This window comes from Pogona vitticeps, chromosome 10 (genome assembly GCF_051106095.1).
Source record: "Pogona vitticeps strain Pit_001003342236 chromosome 10, PviZW2.1, whole genome shotgun sequence".
NCBI lineage: Eukaryota > Metazoa > Chordata > Lepidosauria > Squamata > Agamidae > Pogona > Pogona vitticeps.
In genome coordinates this window covers 18,024,315-18,045,153 of record NC_135792.1, presented here as the reverse complement: position 1 = coordinate 18,045,153, position 20,839 = coordinate 18,024,315, and the positions used below count along the sequence as shown (strand labels likewise).

The 20,839-nt window shown below is 40.5% G+C and overlaps 1 protein-coding gene across 1 annotated transcript in view; it reads right to left on the bottom strand.

The window, feature by feature from the left end:
- The window catches only part of CDH11 (cadherin 11), a 165,204-nt gene that overhangs the window by 55,668 nt on the left and 88,697 nt on the right, over positions 1–20,839 (bottom strand). Inside the window, exon 3 of the mRNA XM_020813987.3 lies at positions 1,934–2,333. Within this exon, the coding sequence (XP_020669646.3) occupies positions 1,934–2,161 (228 nt within the window). The 5' untranslated portion in view covers positions 2,162–2,333. The remainder of the gene's footprint in view (positions 1–1,933; positions 2,334–20,839) is intronic.

The following is a 20,839-nucleotide window of genomic DNA, read 5'->3' as shown; positions in this document are numbered from 1 at the left end:
CTCAGGGGCCATTTTGGACAGCATAGTAACATTCCAACCACGCTTATACTTTCAGTTGAAACCTCTTATCATGCTGCTTTAAAAAGTACAATGGGGGACATTCAGGTGGCTTTTCATGGAGAACTTATTTCCAACCTTGGGACTCCTGATGGTCTTGAACTATAACTCCCAGAAGCCCTAAGAAATATAGCCTCAAGGGTGTGTTAACTAAAAGACTAGAAGGAGGATTATAGTCCAAATTGGACGAGGTACTTAGTAGAAATCCTATTTTGAAAGGAAAATATAAGTGTTTTTTCTTTTACAGAGAAGGAGGGTGGAATTACATGTGCCCTCTAGAAAATGTATCACTTAAGATCTTTAGGAGGTAAAAATCCTACTAATGTTATTTTTCAAACATTGTTTTTTTAAAAAAAACATTGGCCAGAATTCATGTTTGCATATAGGAAATCATGTAAGTCTGGCTGACTAATTACTGCTCTTTAATGAGGTGCTGCTGACACTCTTGGGCATACAGTACATGCCTGATTGTACGTTCAGGCGCACAATCAGGAACATGGCATCTCATTAAGGAGCAGAATTTTGCTGCTCAAACTTATGCAAAGGTAAGTTGATCATAAGATTCTGATTGTTAGTTTTGGAGATTCCTCCCCCCACCTGGCATTTGCCCAAAGCAGTGATGAGTTTTACATTGACACATTTGTTTTAAGGCATTATTTCCAAATAATGTCTGATGCCCAGAGAGGCCCGGAAGGAAAAGACACGAAATCAGGCCTTCTCGGCAGTGGCTCCTCGCCTCTGGAACAGATTCGTGCGGCCCGTACGCTGGGTATCTTTAAAAGCCAAGTAAAAACATGGATGTTTATTCAGGCCTTCCCTCCAGTCAATACTTGATTCTCTCTTCTCATTTCTCTTTAATTTATTTTTACTCTGTTTTCTTGGTTTCCACATTTTCATTTGTAGATTTATGTAACTATGTGTTTTTATTAATTGTTTGTATTATATTGGAAGCCGCTCAGAGTGGTCGCATAGACCAGATGGGCGGGATACAAATAAAAAATAAATAAATAAAATAAATTCTTTATAACTGATTTTAATGCATCATTTCTTACAGAGCACCAAGCATGGCAGTGTTCGATAGACAAGACTGACTATTTCGTGACTGAGATGTGAGACTTATTAAGGGGAAAATGTATGTCTGCCTTGAAAATCAATCAGAGAAAAAAAAGCAAATTAATCTGCAAGTTCTGAGAGGTGAGAAAACCTCCTGCTGTAACTGTTACATGCAATCAGATCTTAAGGAATTCCTTCTTGCAGTAACAAGTCTATAAGTATAGATGGCTTTAAGAAGTGATGGTGGGTCATAATGATCTAGTAAGTTCATGGCTGGTAGAAGGGGCACAAATACCAATTCAAGATCTCATGGTTCAGGTTTCAAGCTGTTGTACATTCCACGATATTTCTCAACACGAGATGTCCCACAAAATGATGCATTAAAAGAGTGGTCTTTTAGACCAGATGGGCGGGGTATAAATCAAATAAATAAATAAATAAATAAATAATAAAAATAAACCTTTTGTGCCATTCGGGGGCTCCATCTAAATGGCCTTGTCCCTGAGACACAGTTGGACAGAGTGTGCTAGGGAATCCTTGCACACAATTCAGTTTCCGCTCTTGAGAGGATTTAGCTTAAGCAACAGTTCAATTAAGAGGTTCAAAAGATAAATAATACAGTTTCTTAAAGCTTCTAAAGAAGAAAAATTAGAGCTTAGAAAGATTAGTCGTTTGGGCAATGACTCTCAAAATCCCTCAGATACCACAGTCAGAGAGCACGCTGCTTAGGGGATTCAGTAGAAGGCAAAAAAGAAGTTACTTTGACAAGCTCTTGGTAAAATGGAATTCTTGAGCAAATAGGGAAAAAAAATAATAACCTTACCCTGCCCACTAGCACAGGATCCGGTCCTGTATACTCTTCTATTACAAAAAACTGATTCCACACCCATCCTCTTTTTGAACGGCGGAGAACTTGCCCTTCCTTCCCTTTTTCATGGTGACCATGGAGTGATGGCCTCGAATGGTTCTGTTTTTCGGTCATCGTGGCAAGGCTGTAGCACACCATTCCTAGACAAATAAGGGCAGTGTGTAAACAGTGGTCCTCCTTCATTTTTGGTTAGTGTATAGGCACCAGAGTATCTCCCAGTCTTCCTTTCACCGGGTCACCACAAGAGTAATCCTCTATAATCCACTGGAAGTTTTAGAGGCAGCTTCCGGTGTCCAAGACGTCACCACTCCTTAAGCGCATCACTTTACTGCTGTACGCTCTCCCAAATTGTCTCCTAGAAAGTGAAGAGAAAGAAATGGTTTAGTTTCCTTTTTCTTTATGTATCTATTCTATGCTCATTGACATTTAAAAAAACAAACAGAGTAAAGCAGCAACTTAAACCAACTGAAGTAGCACAAGTATGAGGATCTTCAGTAAGTAATACTTTGTTACCACCTTCTTGTCTGTCATGGCGGGAATGGGGCACCGTGAGTGGAATCGTTGGAAAAAGCCACTCCAAGGAACACCACATGCCCATTAAATGGATTTATTTCACCTTTTAGGGGAGGGAAGGACTTTCACCTGGGCCTTAGCCTGCTCAGTAAAAATACTAAGTGTCTGCAATCGCTTTCCTTCTTTTTATATCCTTATAGATTTCTCCGTCATCTAAGTGCACTGTCAAACCTACATTCTGCGCTGTAGTTCAAGTACCACATATCTGGATTATAGCTTCCCAAGAGAAGCACAGCTATTTAATTGTCTGCTTTTCTCCTTTTCATTATTTCCCCTCTTATTTAATGCTTTTGGCAAGAAAAATATAAAAAAGAATAGAACTGGAAACAGACAAGAGGGAAATTATAGCACTCAGAAGAAAAATGAAGGAATGGCAATTGTCTTGAAAAGCATCATTACATGTGGGTGATCACGGAACAAAGGAAAGCTAATTGTCTAAGAGAACAAAGGAGTTGATAGTGAAAGTCCAAGCCAGCGGAGCCAACTGGCAATGCCCTAAGGGCTCTTTTATTGACTTAGCATGATTACATAGTACTGTATATTATGAGAGAAACAGATAGGATACTAGTTACCTAATCATAACTTGTTGTGTTTGTTTAGTCGTTAAGTCATGTCCGACTCTTTGTGACCCCATGGACCAGAGCACGCCAGGCCCTCCTGCCTTCCACTGCCTCCCAGAGTTTGGTCAAATTCATGTTGGTCGCTTTGATGACCCTGTCCAGCCATCTCGTCCTCTGTCATTCCCTTCTCCTCTTGCCTTCACACTTTCCCAACATCAGGGTCTTTTTCAGGGAGTCTTCTCTTCTCATGAGAAGTATTGGAGCCTCAGCTTCAGGATCTGTCCTTCCAGTGAGCACTCAGGGTTGATTTCTTTTAAATCGATATGTTTGTTCTCCTTTCAGTCCAGGGGACTCTGAAGAGTCTTCTCCAGCACCACAATTGGAAAGCACAAATTCTCCGTAAATCAGCCTTCTTTATGGTCCAGCTCTCACTTCCATACATTGCTACTGGAAAAAAACATAACTTTGACTATGTGGACCTTTGTTGGCAAGGTGATTGCTTTTTAAGATGCTGTCTTGGTTTCTCATCGCTTTCCTCTAAAGAAGCAGGTGTCTTTTAATTTTGCGTCTGCTGTCATCATCTGCAGTGATCATGGAGCCCAAGAAAGTAAAATCTGTCACTGCCTCCATATCTTCCCCTTCTATTTCCCAGGAGGTGATGGGACCAGTGGCCATGATCTTAATTTTTTTGATGTTGAGCTTCAGACCATTTTTTGTGCTCTCCTCTTTCACCCTCATTACAAGGTTCCTTAATTCCTCCTCACTTTCTGCCACCAGAGTGGTATCATCTGCATATCGGAGGTTGTAGATATTTCTTCCGGCAATCTTAATTCCGGTTTGGAATTCATCCAGACCTGCCTTTCACATGATCTATTCTGCATATAAGTTAAATAAGCCAGGGGACAATATACAGCCTTGTCATACTCCTTTCCCAATTTTGAACAAATCAGTTGTTCCATATCCAGCTCTAACTGTTGCTTCCTGTCCCACATATAGGTTTCTCAGGATACGGATAAGGTGGTCAGGCACTCCCATTTCTTTAAGAGCTTGCCATCGTTTGTTGTGGTCGACACAGTCAAAGGCTTTTGCGTAGTCAATGAAGCACAAGTAGATGTTTTTTCTGGAACTCCCAGGCTTTCTCCATAATCCAGCGCATGTTAGCAATCATAACTAGGATTGGCTAAAATAACCCTTTGATCTTATGCTCTACCTTTAAGTGAAAGGGCAGAATAAGGGGCTACCCTGCCCGCTGGCAGCTGCCAGGAGTGTATGCACGTCACTGGAACAGGATGTAGCTACAACCTTTAAGCAGACGTTTCCCATGGTTACAAATATTAAAAACAACTTCTGATCATTCTGCCTGTCTTATTTTCCAAAATAATAATTATTGTATCCCCATCCATGCAGTGAAGGAACATATAAAAGAAAAAAAAATGGGAATAAATCAACATCTTGCATGGTCAGAATCCAATGGACCTCAAGAAAGGTCATGGCAGTCACGAAAGCCTGTGTTGTAGTACTTTTAAGGCCCCAAACCCTTGGCATCCTCAGCAGCACACCTTTAGTCACCTCCTTCAAGTATGAACGTGGGCTATACACTATTAGAACCCCATGTTTGCATCAAATTTGTAGCTAGGGATGGTATTCTCAGATTTCTTGGACTAAGAATTTCATAATTCTGGATCCTTGGAGTTCCATCTGACAGACATACACCTACATGTGGCACATGAGGTAGACAGGCCTCAACGAGAAGGCTTTCAGACGGATCTAGACCTAGGTCATCCAAGCTTCCTCAGTTTCCCACCCCACGCTTAGCTGGGAACCTTCTTTTGGAAAAGGTGAACCACATGTAGGTACAGTGGTGCCTTGCATAATGACGATAATCCGTGCAGCAAAAATCGCTGCAAAGCGATTTCGTCGCTATGCGATATTAAAAAGCCCATAGGAATGCATTGAAACCCCTTCAATACATTCCTATGGGCTTAAAACTCACCTTAAAGCAAAAATCCTCCATACGGCAGCCATTTTCGCTGCTCAGTAAGTGGGGAAACCATCCCATAAAACAGTGGTGTCGAACTGTGGCCCTCCAGAAGTTCTTGGCCTTCAACTCCCAGAAATCCTGGCCAGCAGAGGTGGTGGTGAAGGCTTCTGGGAGTTGAAGTCCAAGAACATCTGGAGGGCCACAGTTCGACACCACTGCCATAAAACATTGGGCGGCCATTTTTTTTTAACCCGGTGGCCATTTTGGAACCACTGATCAGCTGTTAAAATCATCGCTATGCGATGATCGGTAACCGAAACAGGGTACCGATCATCACAAAGTGATTTTTCCCTATTTAAAACATCGCAAAGCGATTGCAAAAGCGATCACAAAAGTTAATCACTATGCGATTTCATTGTTAAACAGGGCACCCGTTAAGCGAGGCACCACTGTATATGTCTGTTAGACAGAATTCCTAGAATGGAGAAGTATGGGATTTTTAATAATAATTAAAAAACCCAAAAGGTCCACACTCTACTTTCAGCACAAGTTACCAAGTACAAATAGTAAATGTTAGCAGATTGTTTCACAATTTATTTGAGCAGGCATGGTGGATATCTGAAACCTTCCCCTTTCATCCATTCTGGAATCGCTTTAGGGGAGATGTTTTGATGCTGTTGTTGTTCACCTCAGAACCAAGTATTTGCATTTGATCCCAATATCTTTGAATACCTCTGTATATTTATATATTTCGATGTTTTATTTGTGGCTGGTCTTTGACCAGTACAGTTTGCTGTCCTCTGAAGATGCTGGCCACAGAGACTGGCGAAACGTTAGGAAGAACCACTTTCAGAACACGGCCAAGAAGCCCGAAAAACCCACAACAACCAAAGTTTTATCTATCTATCATCCAACCAATTTTCCATTTGGGAGGGAAGTAGGCATACATTGCCTTTCCAATAGAAAACTGCCATTCACTAGAATAACTTTAGGTGCAAGAGGAACAGAGTAAGACTGTTGGTATCACTGAGGCTTAAAAATCTGTCCAAAACAGAAAACAATACATACTGTAGCTCTATGTATTTATTGCCATTTCACTACTTATTCTTTGTTTTTCTATCTAACATACTCCACAAGCCAAGTATTTGGTATGCCTAAACCTCCTTTTTTGTTGTTTTATACCAGTACTTTTTATTTATTCTGGCTCTCTTCCCTTCATTATTTATTAATCATTCCTTGCCAAAATTTAAAATCATCTTCTGTTAACTGTACTGGTAACATTCTATATAAAAATTAATTTTTGTTAGAATCTTCATTTTTATCAATGCGATCCTTTCAAACCAAGAAAGTTTTAAGTTAGTATATTCCTGTAATTTCTTTTTAATATCTCCTTTTAATTTATTATAAATATGTTCTTTTATTTTTTTATTATCTTTTACTAAATCTATACCTAAATATTTAACCAATTTACATATCTTAAAATCATATTTAATAAACTTTTTTGTTCTAGTTTATTATGATTAAACAACATTATTTCAGTTTTTTGCCAATTTACACGTAATGCAGTTATTTTTCCAAATTTTTCTAAATGAATTTAAATTCTAATGGGTTTTTCACTGTTCAATAGGGAATCATCAGCAAATAAATTAATCTTTATTTTATTATTTTCCCCCATACCTTCAATTAAATCATCATTCCTTATTGCATTTGCTAACATTTCAATAATCAAGCAAAATGGAACTGGAGAAAGAGCGCAACCTTGTATGGTGCCTTGACCTAGAGCTATCTGCTTTGTCATCCCATCATTAACAATTACCGCAGAAGTGTTCTCCAAATATAATTGATCTATTACTCCCCTAAATTTCTTTCCAAAACCCTAACCCTTTAAAACAGTGGTCCCCAACCTTGAGCCTCCAGATGTTCTTGAACTACAACTCCCAGAAGCCTTCACCACTACCTCTTTTGGCCAGGATTTCTGGGAGTTGAAGTCCAAGAACATCTGGAGGCCCAAGGTTGGGGACCACTGCTTTAAAAGGATCTTTAATGCTGGTCATTCTACACAACTGAATGCCTTAAAAAATATCTAATGATAAAATACCTGCCTTTGATTTATCATTTTCTATATTATATATAATATTCAAAACTCTCCTAGTTAAATTTTCCATTTGTCTTCCTTTTAAAAACCAATTTTGAAACTCTTTAATATATTTTGTAATAAACTTGTTCATTCTATTTGCCAAGATTGCAGTAAATATCTTTGCATCTTGATTTAATAATGAAATAGGTCTATACGAACGTGGGTCTGTCAAATCTTTATTGGGTTTTGGAATAAGAGTTGTTAATGAATATTTCCAAGACTCTGGTATTTTCTCTCCTTCCAATATTCCTTTAATAAAGTATTTTTAACTTGGGGATCAGTATTGATTTAAAAGCTTTATAATATTCTGAGCCCATTCCATCAAAGCCTGGAGTTTTACCATTTTTTAGTTTGTTAATGACTTCTGTAATCTCTTCATCCTTTATCCCTTTTTCTAATTCTCTTTTATCATTCTCTAATAGTTTACTCTTTACATTTTCTTTAATATAATTTTCTATATCTTCTTTTGATGTACTATTACCTTTATATAATTTTTTTGTAAAATTCTTGTAATATCATTATTTTTCCTTCATTAGGCTACAGTTTTTTCCTGTTTTATCTCTGATCACTCCAGTTGTGTTTTTTGATCTTTTATTATAAGCATTCTTTAAAATTATTTGTAATTATTTTAAAAGCCAGGAAGAAAAAGCCATATTTTCTTTAAATATATGCTTACTTCAAATAGACATAAAGCCACTTTGATTGCAACTTTATAAGTCAATAACTAAAAACACATCATAGCTATTTAAGCAAACATGTAGAACCAAATATTACGCTGTTGATAATATGCAGTATAATATTTTGTTTGCTAATATTTCTGATATATTTTGATAAACATTATACTCTTTATCTTTTACAGGAAAACTTTCCAACATGACTAAATATAATTCCTTTTCATATGTTCAAAACATCTGCATGATGAAATGGAGCATCTCTATTTCTGTTCTCTTCATGTGGAGAATGCAAGTCTGAAAAGGGGACCCTCTGTTTCATGTGGAAGCATTTAAATGACCTGAGGACCTGAAAAATCAGGGGCTCTCATGAAGTATACAGGATTAATGGTGCAGAGAGTTTTCACTGGTTCTTAACCTTGGGTTACTCAGGAGTTTTGGACTGCAACTCCCAGAAGCCTTCACCACTAGCTGTGCTGGCTGGGGTTTCTGGGAGTTGCAGTTCAAAAGCATCTGAGTAACAAAGGTTAAGAACCACTGTATTAAATGATCACTCTCCATGTGATGAGAGCAGGATCAGAAGGGCTAAGCTGTTCTTTTTTCTCATATATTCTGACTAGCCCAAAAGGACAGGGTTTATTCCTCTACTTCCTTCCTGTTGCTGGTTCTACAGGGAGAGGTGCTATCTGAAGACGGAAGTTTCTGCTATATGTGGAATCTCTTCATGAGATTAGAGTTCTAGAAAAATCAAGATTCTTGATTGTGTGAAGAAGCTCCATGTATAGTGCCGTGTCTTGTCTTCAGATTCTTCTTCAGTTGGTCCAAAAAATCAGTAACTAAAATTGAGAGTGCTGACTTCTTGCTCATATCAGGTTATCAAACAGTTGGAAGTCCTCACATGATGACCTGCGATCATTTTGGTTGAGCAGAACAGCAGGTCTGTTGGGAGAAATTACGGAACAATATACTTGAGAAGAGAAATCTCCCTGGAAAAGACCATGATGTTGGGAAAGCGTGAAGGCAAGAGGAGAAGGGGACGACAGAGGATGAGATGGTTGGACAGCGTCATTGAAGTGACCAACATGAACTTGACCCAACTCTGGGAGGCAGTGGAAGACAGGAGGGGCCTGGCGTGCTCTTGTCCATGGGGTCAAGAAGAGTCGGACACGACTTAATGACTAAACAACAACAATACTCGGGACAGACCAGATAAAGACAAGTCTCCTTTTCTTTCAGTAACAGTCCCGACATCTCGGAAGGTATTCTTAACAATACACACAAGGAGAAGACTGGGATGAGGTTATTTGCATAAATATTTCCCTTTGGTGGAGGAGGAGACCAGGGAAATGAAAAGACAAATGAAATGTATAAACAGATTTTCTTCTACAGACCATTAATTTTAAACGATGCCATCAACAACAGGTATAAGAAAACCATAAAAATATTTCCCATAACACCCAATATGCATTATAACTTTATTACTGGGGTTATTATGTAATTATTAGAAAAGCCTTTAGAATAATAGAATGGACACACATATATATGAAAGTGTTTACTATCAGTTGTTCAAGCATGAAGAACTAAATACAAAACATTAAGCACACATCTAAGCCATTATCCTTAATTTACTAATTAGAGCTTAATGTGGTAATTGCCTGGAATCCTGTTATTTTTAAATGTTTCTATGTAGGGGAAGGAATGGGCTGTGATCTTTTCAGGATCTGCTGTGTCTGAGATGGTCGATGTCACAGCAGCACCCTGAAGTCTCTTTTCAATGCAGAACACAAGTTGATTGTTTTAGAATGGACATAATCTAAAAACCCCAGGGTACTTTCAGCAGAAGAATGATGATATGAGCTCCTTCTACAAGCTTTCCTCTGAAAGTTTGCAAACATCCCCATCAAACATTAAAAAGAAAGGGGGGGCAGCAACAACATTTCTTGGGTGTGCCAGGATAATGAAGATGGGGAATTATATAATCATAATTGGAAAAGAGGCCTTGCTATATAGGAATGGAACAGCAAATGCCACGCCGTTCACCTACCTGCTGTCGTCAAGATGCAAGTTGAGAGGGGAGATCAAGACAAACAAGTTATCTTGATTCATGAAGTAGAACATTTCAAAGGCATGTCTTATTTCTTGGCAGTAAAATAGAAGGGGAAAATAGCTAACCATTTGGAATTTCTTTCATGACACCCAAAATCTGTCCTCTTATATTGCTACCTTACTTTGTCTTATGTTAGGGCCAGCCCCGGTTGTAGGTCACACCAAAGGTTCTGTCCTTAACAGCCAGTCAGGTGTCTCTGGAAAGTTTGCAAGCAGAGTATGAGGGCAATATCCATCTCTTGCTTTTTTTTTCCCCTCCAGAAACTGACCATTTAAAAGCATGCTGCCTCCAATCCTGGAGGCAGAATATGTCCTGATAAATAACAATTGTAAACAGCCTTGTCCCTTCATGATAGGATGGTAGCTGAGTTGAAGTGGAGATGAGGCATATGGACAATCTAGGAAAAGAGTTGAAATAAATCCACATCGGACAAGGCTCATTGCTGTTCCTTGGGCCACAACCTGGCGGAACAGATATAAAAATGGGTAATGTATATTTAAGACTGGAAATATAAGAAACTGGGGGGAGACAAAATGAAAGATTTCCCAGCTGCATGTGGGAAGTTTTTAGTGGAAAGTATCTTAGGTCCATCTTGTGGCTATTAAGGGATACACCACTGGTGTTTAGCATAATCAAGCTAATGTAGTATAAAGATGCGATAATCCAGTTTACATATGGGGGCACTCTTTAGGCACTGGGGTTGCAACCAACCTAGTAAGACATCTTTGTGTGAGAGAAAATCATAGAACAATGCATCTTTATACTACAATAGCTTGATTATGCTAAACACCAGTGGTGTTAATAGCCACAAGATGGACCTTTAGACTAAGATACTTTCCACTAAAAACTTCCCACAGCTGCAAGAGCAAGATGTTTTATCAAACCATAATGCAAAGAATCAATGGTAAAACACTAAGCTACTAAGTCCCTCCCAAACTCTTAACATATTCTTAACATGTTCTCTTTCATTCAGATGAATATTACATTCTCTTATACTGCCAGCCTTCTATCTGAAATTTCCTTTGGGGGGAAAATGATAACAAATGAATCACAGATGGAATGAAGGAGCCAACAGGGAATAGTTTTTGATGACAAGGCTAGAGTCGAGGAAACCACGTCTGGCCAATGGTACTCAAGCATGCTCTACACATCGCGGCTAGGCTCCCAACAGGACCAAACACATTTCCAGTGAGTGCCTTCATGCCAAACACCATATACTGATGCTCAGTAGACTAAACAATCCCATAGATTTGTCTAACCGGCACGCCTGCATGATAAATTAAAATGGTTGTTCCGCAGGGATACATATTTAACAAGGCAGAGTTCAAGAATGTGCGATATCATGACATTATGATGGATGGCACAATTCTGAGACAGTTTGTAGGAATAGGAGGAGTGGGATTTTCATGAGACTGTACAGTCCAAGTAATTTAGCCTCCTCTGTGGTTACACAAATAGCTGACTTGCAACTAGACAGTTACTGGGAGGCGGACCTCCTGCATCTCTCCCGGATCTTTAACCCACACAGGCTGTTCAGCTTCCAAGCGGCTGCTTTGGCTATCTGTAATGTGGTTTACACAGCTGGCTAGCCATTCCTTTCTTAACTGCTTTGGAGATTATGGTAAATCCCTGGAATCGGTGAAATAGCCAGCAGGACAGGGGTGGCCCTTCAGCTAATAAAAAGTACAGTATGGCTCACAAGAGGTCTTCAACCTGGAATTCCCATCAGCCCCACCATCATAGTCAATGGACAGAGATCAGGAGGGCTGCAGAACAACAACTTCTCTTCCTACATTGGACCTCAGGGAAAGTAGCACATGATTCCAGTTAAGGATTAATACATGCAACTAGAGCAGGAGCGGGGAGGAAGAGGGCCCAGGGAAGAAGGAGCCAGCAGTGCGGACTTGGTCAGATGGTACCCTTGAGGGTACAAAGACCCTTCTCTGAGGATTTCATGAGGGGTACCAGGTCTTCTGTTTGTAGCAATGAGGTCCCCACTGGCAATGCTCTGCTTGTATATTTGTATATAGAGCAAAATTTAAGAAAACAAATCCTCTCCAAAGCAAAGCAGGGGTTTAGTTTTCCAGGACGCTTGTCAGGTTTAGGGAACAGGAGAGGATGTAGCTCAGTGGTGGAATGGGTGGTTTGCATACAAAAGGCCCCAGGTTACACCCCCCCCCCAAGTAAAACCGAAAAGAATCCGGCCTCCAGTACGAGACAGCTATTACCTATACAAGCAGTGGTGTAGTCATTGCACCCTTTGGGGGTTTGAAACACTGGCTTTTCTCCTGATGCCTGGGCCCTCCCAGGTTACTTCTATTGGGTCTGTGAGATTAATAGTTGTTGGGGTCACGAAATGAGAAGCCTGATAGGCTAGGTGATTACCAGATAAGTAGGATAGCAAAAAATCTTAGAGAGAGAAGTCAGACACACACACGGATGGACAGACGGACGGACAGGCAGGCAGGCAGGTAGATAGATAGGTAGATAGATAGATCACTTCAGATTATTTTCCCCTTTAGTGGGGAAAGAATATTGTCCCACCTGGACCTCCATCCAAGGTGGAGGTGGGTAGGAACTGGCTTGGCCTCTCATTTGCCTGCCTGCCTTATTAGGATGGTTTAGTTACCTTTTGGCTTCCTGTCAATTAAAACCCAGAAGAGGAGTCATCCTGGAACTCATCAGGGATGCTTAGAACACTTTCCTTCTTTCCTTCCCCCCCCCCATTCTCTCTCTCTCTCTCTCTCTCTCTCTCTCTCTCTCTGTGTGTGTGTGTGTACATGTGGGTTTATGTTTTGCAGTGTCCTATTGCTAAACCCAGGAGAAGTGGAGGGGGGCATATTAGGAAAGCTGTGGCAGCTGGCGCTACTTTTGCATTTGACAGCCTGGTCTCTGGATGAGAATTTCTTCCTTCTCTCCCCTACGGATTCCTGTCCCCCTCCATAGTTGAAATAAGTTATAATATGGCAAATGTGCCCTTGGCAAATGCGCGCACACACACACACACACACACACACACACACACACACACACACACAATATGGCAAATCCACACACACACATGCGCGTACAAGCACACACGCACACACATACACAGGAAGTGTGCGTGTGTGTGTGTGTGTGTGTGTGTGTGTGTGTGTGTGTGTGTGTGTGTGTGTGTGTGTGTGTGTGTGTGTGTGTAGAGAGAGAGAGAGAGAGAGAGAGAGAGAGAGAGAGAGAGAGTCTTTTGAAAGGACCCTGCACTTCTTAATTTGCAACTAGATTACTGACTACAAATTGACAGTATTGGGCAGGATGGATCAGATAGACCTACGGTCTGTTTCAGGATAAGGCATCTTCCCATGTTCTTGTTGTTTGGAGGAAATGGAAAACATAGCTCTATGAATCTTAATATGTCATTCAAAGAGAGGTATATATTTTTCTAGAATGGGTTTGAAAAGGCAATTTGGTATGTTTCTCTATACATCTACTAACATTGTTGTTTAGTCGTTAAGTCGTGTCCGACTCTTCGTGACCCCATGGACCAGAGCACGCCAGGCCCTCCTGTCTTCCACTGCCTCACAGAGATGGGTTACATTCATGTTGGTCGCTTCGATGACACTACTAACATACACCCCCCCCAAATGACACAAAAAATGGACAGTCTTGTTTTAATAACATATTTTCTTTAGTATTGACATATATAAGATTGTAGACTGCATTTCATTGAGTTCTACTAAGTGTACTCCCAGGAAAGTGGGTATAGAGTTGCATATCCATTTATCAAGACACCGTCCCTGCTGAATTTCAATGGGATTTACTTCTGAATATGGCTGTGAGAATAAAAGCAAATTTCTTATTCTCATCAGTTTTGTCTGCCTCGATTCAATATGGCACTTCAATGAAAAATATTCAGTGCCTATGAGACTCCTCAAGTCCAGTCAAGGGCAAGACAAGGGATGCTGTTGTTATTCTTGTAGTAGTAGTTCTTGTTGTCAAGCTTAGTGTAGTTTGCAGAAGATATGTCTCCACAAAACTAGTGTCCTTTTGTCTTGAGAAGCAGAGTACTTACAGAGTAAGCACAGGACTGGCTAATTTTTAATCCAAGGCTTCAAGTAGATAAATATATCCAAATGACACCGATGTCATCCCAGTATTGCTTCAGCAAATAAACAATCCTCTCATTTTTTTGCACATGCACACAATCATCCTTGCCTCCTCCTTGGGAAAAGGTAACGTGGGGTGCCCCCAAAGGCTCAGTTCTGGGTCCTGTGCCCTTCAATATTTTATTAATGACTTGGATGAGGGAGTGCAGGGAATGCTTGTCAAATTTGCAGATGACATATGATTGGGTGAAATAGCTAATACCCTAGAAGACAGAAACAAAATTCAAAATGTCTTTGATAGGATGGAGCACTGGGCCAAAAGCAACAGAATGAAATTGAACAGGGTTAAGTGCAAAGTCCTGCACCTCGGAAAAAGAAACCAATTGCACAGTTACAAGATCGGGGATACCTGGCTCAGCAAAACTATGAGTGAGAAGGATCTTGGAATTGTTGTTGATCACAAGCTAAATATGAGCCAACAGTGTGATGTGGCTACAAAAAAGGCAAATGCTAATTTAGGGTCCTTTAACAGAAGTATAGTCTCCCCTCTATTCAGCACTGGTTAGGCCTTATCTTGAATACTGTGTCCAGTTCTGGACAACGCACTTGAAGAAAGAAGCCAACAAATTAGAATTCACAGGAGGGCAACAAGGATGATCAAGGGGCTGGAAACCAAGCCTTATGAGGAAAGACTGAAATAATTGGGTATGTTTAGCTTTGAGAAAAGAAGACAGAGGGGTGATATGACAACACTTTTCAAATACTTGAAAGGCTGTCATACAGAGGAGAGACACCATCTGTTTTTGATCATCCCAGAGTGCAGGACACGAAACAATGGGCTCAAGTTCCAGGAAGCCAGATTTCAATTGAATCTCAGGAAAAACTTCCTAACTGTTAGAGCAGTATGACAATGGAACCAATTACCTTGAGAGGTGGCAAGTGCTCCAACACTGGAGGCATTCAAGAGAAACTTAGATGACCACCTGGCACATATCCTTTGATTTGTATTCCTGCATTGAGCAGGGGGTTGGACTTGATGACCTTATAGGTCCCTTCCAACTTCACTATTCTATGAAATGCAGGGTATAATGTGATAATTCAGTGAAATCTCAGCAGGCCTCACATATGAGGTGTGATGTGATTTTTCACTCTCATCCGAAAGGACAAGATTAATGAGGATTTACATTGCTATTTCTGAACAGACGCATATACCGTAGTAAACAAGACTCAGATATTAACAGACTTGCATTCCCCCACTAAATCAAGTAATGTAACTGAATAATGAGGATTACTATTTATGTGAGACTATATTTTCAAACATTCAGCACTGGTTGGTTAAATTGGACCATTACTTAGCTTAAACCTACTGTATGTCATTGTCTTTGTTCCCATCTCCTGTTGCAGTGAACAGAAAAATTGAATGTTTAAATAAGTTTCCTTCCTATTCAAAATTTTTATGAGGCAAAGTAAAATGGTGGCTTCAATCAGCTCAGCTATTAGCAGACGCACAGGTCTCTATTAAATCAAGACTGTGGTCACTTCAAGCAGCCTTGACCCAAACAGATGAACTTGAGCTAGTTAAATCATCATCTGCCCCATGACTGAAATGTATTGGATTTTTCTTCTCTTTAGTAGCAGGCTCAGAATGAGAGCAGGAATAGCTTCAGTACTTTCAATGCTGGTTTCCATGATACATTTTAACATGAAACAAAGATGCAAAGTGGGTTAGAGTAAAGTCCTCTTGGTATTTTTGGAAGGACATGTGGGGCTAACCATAGGGAAAGAGATGGGGCTGAATATGCTGATCTTGCTGCCAATAACTATGCGTGTCCTGCTCCTGCCTGTTCCTTTGCTGACATGACCATATGGAGGAGTCAGAACCGAGGACAGGTACTACTCATGTCCAACTGGTTGTGATGAAATTTTCCGGGAGGCCCTGGTAAAACGGGATCTTGGGTTACCCTGCACTTTGTACTTGCATTCAACTGAATGAAATAAGATCCTCCAATCAGACCTCACAGTTCCAGATGTCAAAGTAAAGGAGAAAGAGATGGGGCAATGTTGGGTATGAAAAAAAAATCATCCTAATTATTTTCCCCACCTCCCACCTTTAAACGCTTTTGGGAACCGCTGAAGGGGACTTGACCTAATCTGTCTAACTTTGTGTGTCCAACAGGAATGAAACAGACACAACATGGGTAGAAGGATTTTTTTTCCTTAGTATTTTTGTCCAAATGCATAGGTCTCTCTGGTTAGAGACTGGAAGACTACCAGCACATCCATCTAGAGTGAATATTTGTGTTCCTTGAACACATTTTTTTGTGAACATGCAAAAAGATTTTGTTTCAATTTTAGAATTTTCCACCAGTTTGTGCTGTCAAGTCGGAAGTGATCTATAGTGACCTAATAGGCCTCTCAATGTGAGATATTTAATGAGTGGTTTTACCAATTCTACTCCCACCCCAGTGAGTTCCCATGACTGAGTTGAGATTGGAACCCAGTCCTCCTGAGTCCTATTCTGTTACTCTGTCCACTACAGCACACTGGATATCCACCAGTAGCACTACTACCTGTAAACAAAGTGCCATTCAAGCATGTATAATTTACTCACAAACAGGTCTAAAACTGTGGTCTGCAGGCTCCACTGAGGTGCTCTGTATAAACACTGCAAAACACATGAGAATATCTACAAAATGTCTAATGCTTAATTACTTGTTCTTTTGAGGATATTGGTGATCCAGAACATTTTGGCCTGGGCTAGATTATTACACAAGCTAACAAAGCAGAGCTTTGGGGCTTATTCTGCTTGCAGCACTGCAGTAGTCTACTAATTTTTCCCTTAAAAATGCAAACACCAGTAAAGCAAAGGTGGTCCAGTGTCTGAGGAATGGGCAAGCCTCCTATAATGGGTGCCGTGAAATGACACTCACACTAGGCTCACAAGACATCAGTGCAGTGAAGTAGCCCTACACTAGATGAGTAGCAGTAATTTTCATAATAGTAAGTTGTCACTGAAAAAAAATGCTATGAATATATGCATTTGGGCTAATATATAAGGAAAATGTGCTGTCATCATTCAGAGATCTGGAGTGTCTAGCTGAAGAGCAAGGTGATCAAGTCCAACAAGGGCTTTCTGGAGATGAGCTAGTTGACACTCTGTGGGTATGGGTGGGTGAGTGATGAAGTTATGCCCTCTGCCCTCTGTATGGTCTTGGGCAAAATACACAATCCCGGAATGCTGCCAGAAGGAGGCACTGGCATATCTAAAAAACACCAGGAGGGTTAAACATAAGTGGAAATTTCCTTGACAACACATGGTTATGATAATTATTATAAGATTAAAACATTTACTGGATAGTTCATGAAACAATTTTCAAGGGAGAGAGGAAATTTGACAAACATAGCCCTCCCCAATGCCAGCTGAATGTAGATTATCAAGGAATTGAATTTCCAGCAGTCACAAACCACATGCTGTCTAGAGCTTCCACTATCAGTATTTCTGCACCAGGACTTCTATGAGCCTCCAGAATGCTATATAATTGTATAGATTTGATGTGCTCACTATGTAACTCTGCACATAAATCTTTGAATGGATTAAAGTCTTATTCTTTTAACGTCTTACTTTTCTTTTTTTAACGTGGAAGATCTCTTGAGGTAACTTCAAATTCCCATTCTCTGCAAATTTATGAATGGGGATCTTAATCCCATGCATTTAAGAATTATCTCCCTTGGGTTGGTATTGGATAAATGTTTAAATCTGGTAATCCCCAGCTGTTCCTGAAAATTGCTTTTCATAGTCACTTTCTCCCTTGTGTTTGGTTGGATATTCTGTATTACGGAACTGATAAGAATAGGAGATGATGTGAATATTTCATTTCCAAACACAGGAGGCTTCTTGCAAACCATGCCCATATGCTGATAGATCTGCCAATCTGTGAAGAACAGTTGACTAATCACCTGTTTTCTTAAGTACTTTGTTTATCAGATACCTGATTAAATGGGAGCACATTTTCATTTTGCCAAAGCTTCAATAAGTGTTCTTAAGAATTATTTGTTAATGTCCTGCCACTTTCAATTAGTGATATCTGTCTCCAGAAAAAAATGAATAAATGCAGAGCAAATCAGGCTATTTGTTTATTTCCACGGTAATCAGGGGGCACAGGAAAGAGGCCACAGGTAGTCAAGGAGCAGAGCAGCTCCCCTCGAGATCTTTCAGCAAATGGATGCCTTGCCAAACTGCAAATCCTAGGATGTTATGAGGATGGAGTCACGGCAATGAAAGAGGTATCAAAAGGCTATAATTGTGTAATGAAGATACATTCTTCACCTACAAGTGAGGACCATCTTTCACAAAAATTGGTGCATACGAACACTTTTGGCTTTGATTCAGTCCATATTGATTTAGAATCATTATTAATTAATTAATTTATTTTTACCCCACCTTTCTCCTTGAAATGACCCGAGGCCCAAGAATTCCCAAGAATAATGAAGTTGGAAGGAACTTTATGACTCTAAACCAAAATAAATGAGTCCTGGATCAAATCTATACTGAACTCTGTCTAGAAGCAAAAAACGAACCTAGTGGTGTTGTTAATGTGATGACCTTTTGGAGGTCACTCATTGATAAGGCTGTCATGAGACAGAAGTGTTGATGGCACATAACAACAAAGTATACAAGAACCATTCCCAGAAATATATGCCTACTGACATTTTAAGCAACAAACTCTAATTTAAAAACTAAGAATGAAGAAACCATTAGTAGTAGGCATCCTTCAGTCTTGAGAGACTATGGTAACGTGTGTGACAAACCCAGACCTACTGGGATCTATCACACAGTTACTAAGCTGCCACCAACCATTCCCTATAATAAGTCACACAGACCAGGGATGGATTTTTAAACAACAAAAAGAATAAAGTTTATTTTAAATACACACAGGGAAAAATAAGCAATCAGGTGAATAAAATAAAGTAACGTGGCTTATTTTCACACACACCAGCATACAGTTTGGTTCACCTAGAACCTTTAACTTAAAGCACAGACCCTGAACCCATCAGTTCTGGCTAACCAACAGACCCCTGAACCTTTCAGGTTGGTACTCTGACACACAGTAGTACCCTGTCAGACACCCAGACTCCCACAACAGCTTCTTCTTCCCCAGCTGCTGCTTCGTCCCAACCCAGTGTCTCACAGTCTGTCTCAGCATCCCCTCTTCACCACACAGGCATCACATATTTATACAGTACAGCCCCTCCTCCTGATGTCCCGCCTTCCACTCCCCATAGGATGGAACTTTCCCTCCAAACCCATGACAGACAGGTAACATCAGTGCTGTTATGTAACACCTCCCCTCTTTATAAGTTGTTTTGTAGGGGGAAAGCTAAGGTGCTTTTCACCAAAAAACAACCTGTATAAAACATACAACAACAGTTATACATACCCTATAATACTTACATATACTTACACTCCAAGTTAAACATAGCAAATAGGCATTTCAAACATTTACCATATGCATTACATCAATTTTACCTTTATTAATACAAACCAATTTAAAACCAGGTACATTTTAACTTTTTGTCTTCATTATATACATATAGTCCATGTTCTTTCGCCGTCTTCAGTCTTCAGGTCTTCTTGATAAGGCGTCAGCAACACAGTTCACTGACCCTCTGACCACCTTCACTTCAAAGTCATAGTCCTGTAAGTTCAAAGCCCACCTCATAAGTTTGCTATTGTGGGTTTTCATTGTCTTTAACCATTGCAATGGTGAATGGTCAGTACACAGAACAAAATGTCTTCCCCAGATGTAAGGCTTGGCCTTCTGGATCGCGTAGACTATGGCCAAACACTCCTTCTCCACGGTTGCCAAATGTCTCTCACCTTTTTGAAGTTTCCTACTCAGGTAGGACACTGGATGCTGGTCACCATTCTCATCCTCCTGGCACAGAACTGCTCCTACCCCGCTGTTAGACGCATCGGTGTAGATGATGAACTCCCGGTCGAAGTCTGGAGCACGCAGGACAGGATAGTTGATTAACGCCTCCTTCAACCTCTGGAACGCCGCCTCACAGTCGCTGGTCCACGGGATGCGGTCATCAGTCTTCTTCCTCGTCAGATCGGTCAGCGGAGCCGCAATCTCGCTAAACCTCGGGATGAACTTTCTGTAGTAGCCCACCAACCCAAGAAATGATTTGACTTTTCTCTTGGTGGTGGGTCTAGGCCAATCTCGAACAGCTTCTATTTTGGCCTCCAGGGGTTTTATCATTCCTCCCCCTACCATGTGACCTAAGTATTTTATTTCTGGGCTACCCAGCTGACACTTGCTGGCCTTTACTGTTAGCCCTGCTGCACTTAACCTCTGCAGCACTAACTCCAGGTGTATCAGGTGATCTTCCCAGGTATTACTGAAGATCCCTATGTCATCAATGTAGGCCACTGTAAAGTCACTGAGCCCTGCCAAGGTCTGGTCCATCAGCCTTTGGAATGTGGCTGGTGCATTTCTGAGACCAAAGCTCAGGACTCGAAACTCATAGAGACCAAAAGGGCTGCAAAAGGCAGTTTTTTCTTGATCCCTGGGATCAATTCTTAATTGCCAATATCCCTTTACCAGGTCCAATGATGAGATGAACCGACAACCCCCTATGGTTTCAATCAGGTTGTCTAGCCTGGGCATTGGGTAGGCATCAGGAGTGGTTACACGGTTTAATTTCCTGTAATCGACACAAAACCTAATGCTCCCATCAGGCTTG